The sequence below is a fragment of the Etheostoma spectabile genome, chromosome 21, assembly GCF_008692095.1.
Source record: "Etheostoma spectabile isolate EspeVRDwgs_2016 chromosome 21, UIUC_Espe_1.0, whole genome shotgun sequence".
In the NCBI taxonomy this organism is placed as follows: Eukaryota; Metazoa; Chordata; class Actinopteri; order Perciformes; family Percidae; genus Etheostoma; species Etheostoma spectabile.
In genome coordinates this window covers 11,065,461-11,074,848 of record NC_045753.1, presented here as the reverse complement: position 1 = coordinate 11,074,848, position 9,388 = coordinate 11,065,461, and the positions used below count along the sequence as shown (strand labels likewise).

The window sequence follows — 9,388 nt, the reverse complement described above, 5'->3', positions numbered from 1 at the left end:
CGTCCTGTTGAACTCTTACCCCACCTGTAGAGTCAGCTGTTGTACGAGGCAGTATTCCAGATATTCCACTTATCCAAGCATTTCTGTCACGAAAGCCCTTTGCCAGTGTCAGTGTAGTGTTTCTCTGAGGGTGAGAGGGTGAATCCTGAGGTCTTTTTGTCAGTACATGGTGGCGCAACAAGCTGGATTGCCTGGTTTGTCTCACAAGGTGAGTCACAAGTCACACCAGAGGTGGAGCCCTGAAGATCACAGCCTTTCTCTCAGATTTACTCACCGGGGATTGGACACCGCCGTCTATCACAGGCAGCGGGGGAAGAAGTATTCAGATCCTTTAAGGAAAAGTACTAATACCACACTGGAAACATACCCAGTTACAAGCAAAAGTCCTGCGTTTCAAAAGTGTTGAATTAAAAGTACGTGGGTACCTTTAGGAAAATGTTCAAGTATTTAAAGTAAAAGCAGTCAATGCCAAAAAATCTTCACATTTTAGAAACTGGAAAAGATCAAAACAGTGCTGTCAACTATTAATAATTTTGGATGAACTTGTAGGAATATATATTGCATGGAAGTTTAATTTATAATTAAAAAAAATCAGATTTTATAAACTACATGTGTTTTGTGTGCAGGAATCTTAACGTGTAACGTGACTAAAGCTGTCAGATGAATGTAGAATATTTCTCTCTGAGATGTAGTGGAGTAGAAGTAGAAAGACTCAAGTAAAGTACAAGTACCTGAAATGTGATATTAAGTCCAGAACTTGGCCTACAGTCCTCCATGATCACAGGTACTACAAATTATTTATATGTAGTGACGTAGAAAGTTTTTAAGTTTGTATGCATGTGGATGCACCAGAGACACAAAATAACACCACACATCTTAGAAAAAAGTGATTTCTTTTCATAATATGGGCAAAGCTCAAACAGGGACACGTTTTTTTTTTTGCTGATATAAGAAGATGGTTACAACCTACACATTTTCCATCTCTCTCTCTCTCCCTCTCTCTCTCTCTCTCTCTCTCTCTCTCTAGTTATAAATGCAGGAATGAGGAAGTTTTATCTGCAGGCCGATGACCAGCAGGATCTGGTGGAATGGATCAGCGTTCTCAACAACGCCACTAAGATCCACTGTGAGCACAAACAACACTACACAAACAAACACACACACACACACACACACCACACCACCACACACCCACACACATAGACACACTCAAACACACAGACACACACACACACAGACACAGTGACAAAAACACACACACCACACAACCACACCAAACACACAACACAGAGGACCAAAAACACACACTAATACAAACACACAGACACACCACACACACACACACACACACACACACATACAAGCACACACGACACAAAACACACACACACAAAACACCACACACAGAGACGACACACCCACACACACACCTACAGCACAAAGACACACACACACACACCACACACAACATAGACACACATACAAAAACACAGAGCCCACCCACACACACAAAGGACACGAGAGAGACACACACACACACACACACACACACACAAACAAACACACACACACACACAGACACAAAAACAACAGAGTCCGAGCGTTTACACACAGTCGGGGAAAGTGGAGTTACTGAATCGATCTACAGCCACATCACAACGAACCTTTTTAAGAAAAGGGTGAGTCCAGTTGTTTTTGAGGAGGGACGGGGAACCGAGCCCGGAGCTGGAGGCCTGGTCCCTGCCATGGTCCACAGGACCTGAAGTGATCCCAGTGCTTGTTGACATGCACCCTGCCGTGGCTGTCTGTTTCTCTAGGGCAGTCAGGTCACCTCGGCAACAAGTCTTGCTTCTTCAAACCTCAAAAACCTGTTCCTGCGGAGCAGTTAGCCTGGCAGGGACCCCTGAGTGGCCTGCTGCAGCCCCTGTGCCAGCACCAGCACCATGCCGTCCCCCCAGCCAACACACTGATGCCATACCGTACCATGAGGGGTTCAATGTTCTGACGATAAAGAACAGATCTGAGTTTTTCACAGGGATGCAAAAGCTCCCTGAGCAGGGAGAACCTGGCAGAGCTCTGCGAGGGCACCTGGACCGATGAAGACTACACTGGCACAGGGTCTGGCATCGGGGCTGGCAGAGCCGCCTTTCAAAACAATTAGGCTTTTGACAGTCACCAGATAGCAAGCTCGAGCATCAACTCTGGCAAAGACAGAGAGGAGGGAAGCCAAGTGACTCCACCCCCCCGATCAGCTCACTGTTTTGGAAACGATGGCTCCAGAGACGAGAAGGGCCTCGGCATGTCAGCCGTCCACGTTGTTTACTACGGAGCCCCCAAATCCAGTCCTAAAAAACAATAATAGTGTTTCTTATGTGCACAAGATATGGATCTCGTACCCACAAAGGAAAAGCATCTTTCAGGACTTCCAGGTTTTCCTCAATAAGACGCTCTGGATCGACTGTTGTGGCATCATCTGCAGTGGTGAGAGAACTAGTCAGATCCTTAACTTCAGTAACAGTAGTATCTAATACCACACTGTCAAAAATACTCAGTGAAGAAACCCTGCGTTCAAAAATGTTACTTAAGTAAAAGTATGTAAGTATCATCAGGAAAATGTACTTAAAGTATTAAAAGTGAAGAACAATGCTCCCATTGTAGAAAGTGTAAAGGATCCAAACAGTCTCTGCTGGACTTGTAGGCTTTGTAGTTTTATTGTTAGTTTCATTTATAATAAAACATCAGATTGTATGAACTACCTGTGTTTTGTGTGCTGTAATCTTAATATATGTAAAGTAACTAGTTACTAAAGCTGTCAGATGAATGCAGTGGAGTTAAAGTAGAATATGTCTCTCTGAGATGTAGCTGAGTGGAAGAAGAAAGTGAAAAGAAAAGACTCAAGTAAAGTACAAGTACCTCAACATTTGGACTTAAGTACAGTTCTTGAGTAAATGTACTTAGTGACATTACACCACTGCTGCATTCAAAGGAAGCTTGTGAATATCATAAGTTCCTTTATAGACAGGGATTATGGCCTTAAATACCAAGACCTCATTTATAAAACTCTGCGTAGATTCAATTCTGGAAGATTTCGTGGTCAAAAAACTCTAAATATATGTAGAACAAAAGCAACCTTCTGATTCATAACACCATGCAGGGCACACCTGCACGGACTCTTCTCGTTATGCATACGGACGTGTGAGATGGAGGATGTTGGTCCGGTGAGATTTTGACCCCCGTCGTTGCACTTTGAGGCCACCGCTGACTGAGGTGCACCCGAGCAGAGGAGGAAAAAGAGGATTTCCTGTGCTGTGATTCTTGTCTGACACCACTAGATGTCACAACGGACACACACGCCATCTCTGCTCCATTCAGAGAACTCTTCCCTTGCCATTTGGTTTTCTCAACTTCTTCTTCCCTAGTCCCCCTTAGTCTTCTGTGCAGATTCTTCTTCTTCTTCTATGTCATGCCTTTATTTTGTTTCATTATCTCTTCTCACCTCCTTGCCTCCCACTCTTCCTTCCTGTTGTTACACTGAATTCGAGGGGGGGAGTCACTTTGACTTCTTTATAATGTGATCTCACAATGATAAACACGACAGCCCACAGGAAGGGGGCGACCATTACAACACACACACACACACACAGACAAAGGTTAAGTTGTATGAGTTGTATGTATTTAATGCAGCGGTGCAGACCTTTGTGTAAAGGTGTGTTGGAGTAAAAGATGGACATATTGGACACATTGTGTGTTTTGGGTGCAACAGGTTGTTCATACACTCATATCAGGGAAAATAATGCTGACGAATGATAAAATGAACATTTGGGTTTGCCTAACCAGAACAGTTTTTTCTGTATGAATAGAGGGGTTTTCATCGGTCTTCATGTTGGAAGTACTTGGTGTAAACAAGTGAACAGAGTACAGGGGACATTTTGCACTTTGGATACTTTGAGTGAATGTAGCCATGTCTAAACAACGTGAAAGCATCCATGATGCAAAGGCATATAAAGAAGGACTTGGACCACAAGGAAAGGGGGGTTATTTTGAGAAATTACAGTTTATTGGTGGTGCAGATCCCTGCGAGTTGGCTCCTTCTTCTTGCATCCATGAAGACCCGGTGATTCCTCCTTCAGTTCCATGTCCCCATGTAATCAACTACCTGCTTTTCTCGCCAAGCCCATGCACAGCTGCAGACCTTTAAAACCCTCTATATGTCTGTAAGAGGAGCAATGCACAGAAGAGTTACACAGGAACAAATACAGCAAATGTCAGATTTTAGGACAGCCAACTGTAAATGCCATTTTAGATGTGTGGCCTAGAGAAGCGTCTCTTAAGCATTTTATCATCACACACACACACACACACACACACACACACACACACACACACACACACACACACGAGGCAAGTATGCCTGTGGGACGTCCCCTAGTTTTGTATGAAATGCAAATGCTGTTTCCTCTTTGGAGGATGTTTGAGTTCATGTCAGGTGTGTGTGTGTGTGTGTGTGTGTGTGTGTGTGTGTGTGTGTGTGTTGGGCACTCTGACACCTGCAGACACCTTGTGAAAGGGAGCATTTTTTTAGAGCTCTATGATTGTTTTGTGTGACATTGCATTAACCATTATCCTTTGCAAAAGATGTGAGGGGGTGGTGGGGGGGGGGGGGGGTGTTGGGGGTTTGACCTGGCAGTGGATTGGTTGAAATGTGCATCAAGGTACCCGTAATGACTCTGTGAGGAGCATATTCACCCTTCAAAATAAAAGCATACATGTCCCTAGAAAAAACAATGCTATTGAAACAAATCCATCTTGGATGTCCATTCTGTTTCTTTTAACTGATAGGTACATTTTCGAGTGAAATCATCAATGATGGAAGAATACTCAGTTTAATCCTCATTTACATAAGTAAAAGTACACAAAGTAGCATTAAGTCCACAAGTCCAAATAATAAATCATCTGCAGAATGGTCCTTTCAGAAACAATATATTCATAATTGATTATATGGGGGGGGGGGGGGGGGTATACTATGCCCCTGTATTTTAACATAGGGGGGGTGTATACTTATGCCCCCGGTATTTTAACATAGGGGGGGGTATACTTATGCCCTGTATTTTACATAGGGGGGGATACTATGCCCCTGTTTTTAACATAGGGGGTGTATACTCATGCCCCTGTATTTTTAACATAGGGGGTGTATTTACTATGCCCCTGTATTTAAACATAGGGGGGTGTATACTTATGCCCCTGTATTTAACATAGGGGGGTGTATAATTATGCCCCGTGTTTTAAATAGGGGGGTGTAACTTATGCCCCGTATTTTCTGACATGGGGGTGTATACTATGCCCGTAATGTTAACATAGGGGGGTGTATACTTATGCCCCTGTATTTTAAGGAAGAACATTTATTGTTTTATAAAACATTATTCATTTACAAAGAAAATTGCTGTCCTTAAATTGTTGGATTTTCCTAATTATTTTAATTAAGGCATTGAGATCAATTTCCAAAAGATGTTTTTTATTCCTCTTTTTAATCAACTTTAGCCTGGCGGGGTAAACTTTCTCAAGAAACTGTAAGTAGGCAATTTAAGTAGCCTACCCTGAAATGTGAATTAGACTAAGCCAATTAGTTGAGTAGATGTACTTAGTTGCATTCTACTACGTTTCCATCAAACAGCCCTCGGGTGGAAAGGTATTTTACTTTGAAGTCCATGTGGAAGTAACGACACACGCTTTTATTTCGGAAGCTAAAACCGGAAGCTGTCCATAGTTTGGGGACTTCTACGTGCAACTTTACGCTCGTGCCGGATAGCTGCCACACTGGACCCGGACTGAGCCGAACTGGGTACGTAAACCCACAATCCGCCGCTTTTACAGCTCGCGTGCCGCCAGACGCACACACTGTATCATACACAGCATAACATCCAGCCAAAAAGTCATAATTCATAAGAACGAAGTGAGTAGCAGACGGCTAATGGAGGCGCGAGGGGAACTCGGTCGGTGTTCTGAGGCCTGTGACAACAGTTTGATCTCCACGGGGAAGAATCGGGTTTAAATGGACTCCTGGAGTGAGTACCCGGGGGACAGGATCATTAAATACGCGCGGAGGGCTTGGTGATGTCTGAGTTAAAGCTACTGGCGTCTGGAGTGGGGTTACTGCAGGTTATTTACACGCAAGAATTACTGCAATTACATGAGATGTAATTCAGGAGCCAATGATGTAGGAAAGTGTAGTTTTGTGGGGGTTTAGCTTGTCTCTTGTAAATAAACTCCATGATATTTCTATAATGTTAGGACTATCCGTCTGTGTTGTGTCTGAGGTCCTCAGTGAGTTTCATGCCAAGACATTTGATTTCTCCTAATATTCTATGGAGACGGTGCCTGAATGCCATCATAAGCCTCATTGTGTTACCTTTTTACACTTAATGTAGTGTTTATATTATAGACGTTTAAGGTGTGTGTCTTATGAAAAGCAAAATGTTTTAATTGGTTAGTTAGTGGAAGAAATGGATTTAATTAAAGAAACTTTTTGGTAGATTATTCAAAAACAGGCCCATTGTGAGTTGGTTGTTTTCCTGGCTTTGTTTCAGTAGCTGCATGACATTTTAAAGTTTTTTTCTATAGTAAATGTTTATGGTAGCCCTTTGACATCATGCGGACCGGATCAGTGTATTTCTGGAGTTCAGGAGAAAGCAGGCCAACAGCAAAGTCTAATTTATTTACCTGGATGTAATCCAAAATTAGAGTTTGCTCAGCTTGTTACTCTGGCATCGAGTAATGCTGCTCATTAACTATGGCCTTGTAGCCGAGCTGCACCAATCACATCGATGTATTGAATGTAGGCGGGGCCAGAGGCCAGCTGCACCAATCACATCGATGTATCTGAAAAGGGTCTAAAATCGCCCATGATAACGCTCCAAAAGGATGTGAAATTTATGTATTTCTATTTCTGTTGTATTTCTATTGAAACACATCACATTTTCTGAGGGAGGACCCCTAAACCCCTCCACCAAATATGTGCATCTAAGGCTTTAAAGGTGCCCTACCACACAAAACCGTTTTTACTTGCATCTTTTGAAATATGTCAGGTGTGTGTGTGTGTGAGTGTGTGTGTGTGTGTGTGTGTGTGTGTGTGTGAGTAAACAGCCAATGGGAGCCAAGCCAACGAGGAAAACAGATGACAGAAGTCACAACAATGGCGTTTTCAAAACAGATCCACATCTCCCTTTTCTCCATTGTTAGTTATTTTCTTTTATTTATTTTTTATCATGTCCCCAAAATGACCCATTCTGCCGACCACTACACTAAGGCGTACTGGGGTGTTTGGTGTTTTTTGCCCCAACATCTCCGTCCAGGCAGCGCAGCAATGGTTAGGATAAGGGATAAGGGTTCAGGGTTCAGGGTTCAGGGATAAGGGTTCAGGGTTAGGAGATAAGGGTTCAGGGTTAAGGGATAAGGGTTAAGGGTTAAGGGATAAGGGTTATGGGATAAGGGATAAGGGTTCAGGGTTAAGAGATAAGGGTTAAGGAATAAGGGTTCAGGGTTCAGGGTTAAGAGATAAGGGTTAAGGGATAAGGGTTAAGGGATAAGAGATAAGGGTTCAGGGTTCAGGGTTCAGGGTTAGGAGATAAGGGATAAGGGTTAAGGGATAAGGGTTAAGGGATGAGGCAATTTAGGCGGCCACAATGCAGCGTATTTTAAACAAATGCGCCCCCCCCCCCCCGCCTAAGATATGCAGACTTTGGCTGATTAGGTATCGAATTATGCATGGCATAATCCGTTTTTTATGGAGGACTGAGATAATACGCTGGTTTAAACACTAATAGTAGTTACAAAGAACTTTCCACACAAACCTAGGAGGAGTACAGTGATGTGGGTTGTGTGTGTGTGTGTGTGTTGTGTGTGTGTGTGTTGTGTGTGTGTGTGTCGTGTTGTTGTGTGTTGTGTGTGTGTGTGTGTGTGTGTGTTTGTGTGTGAGAGAGCAGTTGCGAGGCCCCTGTCCTCACCCTTCCTGATTTGAGGGGTTAAGACTTGTTTTTAATTCCATGTTCAAGGGTCAGTTTACATCGCTCACAATTCACCGGGCGGAGGTCCCATTTTGGCCCGAATAACATGTCCTCCCCTCGCTCATTTCTTTGTGTTGGTCAGTTCTATAACCTCCGTGCGATTATCTGGGGGACCTATGGGGACCTGGATCCTCAGATCTCTAGGCAGGGATAAATTCGCAACAGCTAGCTAGAGGCTATCTGTCCAATCTGAGGACCTATGGTTCCTGACCTCAGAGTCTTTGGGGCAGTGGTAAATCCAGACGCTAGCGTAAGATCTATCTGGCGTCTCGGCTGAGGACTAATGGGTTACCCGTGGTCCCATCTCTCAAGGGTACCTCATCCCGACAGTCGAGCGAGACTATCTGTCCAATCTCAGGACTATGGTTACCTGGTCCTCAGATCCCTGCAGGGTAAATCCAGACTGCTAGCTAGACCATCTGTCCAACATGAGGTTTCTGTTGCACGACTAAAACAACCTCCAAGTTCAACCTGAACAAGTTCCTTCCCGAGGGTATTTTGCAGAGGCCTCGTTGCGTGTGATTGGTTTGAAGAAATGCTAATTAACCAGAGCAGGTTTTTCTCCAATCCTGGAATGCAGTGTGGTCCAGCCAGACCTTCAGGTCTGCCTATGTGAGACTAGGGTAAAGTTAAAAGAGAGGACTATCTCTTCTAACCTGTTTGAGAAGTCTATTCGTGGGACCAGTTGTTCTGAATGAGTGTGTCCGCTAACTGTCGACCTTTCCGCCCCCCTTACAGCGTTCCTGTGATGCCCCAGGGCGGGCTGAGCTGGTCAGGGTTGCGATGCCTTATGTGGACCGACAGAATCGCATCTGCGGCTTCCTGGACATCGAGGAGAATGAGGGCAGCGGCAGGTTCCTGCGCCGGTACTTCATCCTGGACACCCAGCAGGGCAGCCTGCTGTGGTACATGGACAACCCACAGGTGAGTCTCGGACGCTGCACGCAGCTCAGGGCGGCACAATATATCTGCTTGTTTTTTGTTATTATCATCGCATTATCAAGTGGCCCAATATACATATTGTGAAAAGTTGCAACATATCGCGATAGACACTCAGAGATTATTTGAAAGTGGAAAGAAAATATCAACAGAAAACAGCACTTTCATTCTTTTTTTTTTTTAGTGGCACCTTTTATTTTTAACTCTATGTCCGATATGTTAACTTAAAGCAGCAGAAATGCAGAACTGAGTTCACTTTAATGTACACTTTAATATGTGGTGATTTATTGCAAGTAATATTGGTATTGGGATATTCAACAACATTCTCACATATCAAGTGTGTGTGTGTGTGTGTGTGTGTGTGTGTGTGTGTGTGTGTGTGTGTGTGT

At 43.8% G+C, this 9,388-nt stretch overlaps 1 protein-coding gene across 1 annotated transcript in view; it reads left to right on the top strand.

The window, feature by feature from the left end:
- The first annotated feature begins 5,749 nt into the window (after positions 1 to 5,749).
- Positions 5,750 to 9,388, top strand: part of LOC116671023 (pleckstrin homology domain-containing family A member 1) — a 27,940-nt gene continuing 24,301 nt past the window's right edge. Inside the window, 2 exon segments of the mRNA XM_074783843.1 lie at positions 5,750 to 5,839; positions 8,799 to 8,984. Coding sequence (XP_074639944.1) covers positions 8,844 to 8,984 — 141 coding nt within the window. The 5' untranslated portion in view covers positions 5,750 to 5,839; positions 8,799 to 8,843.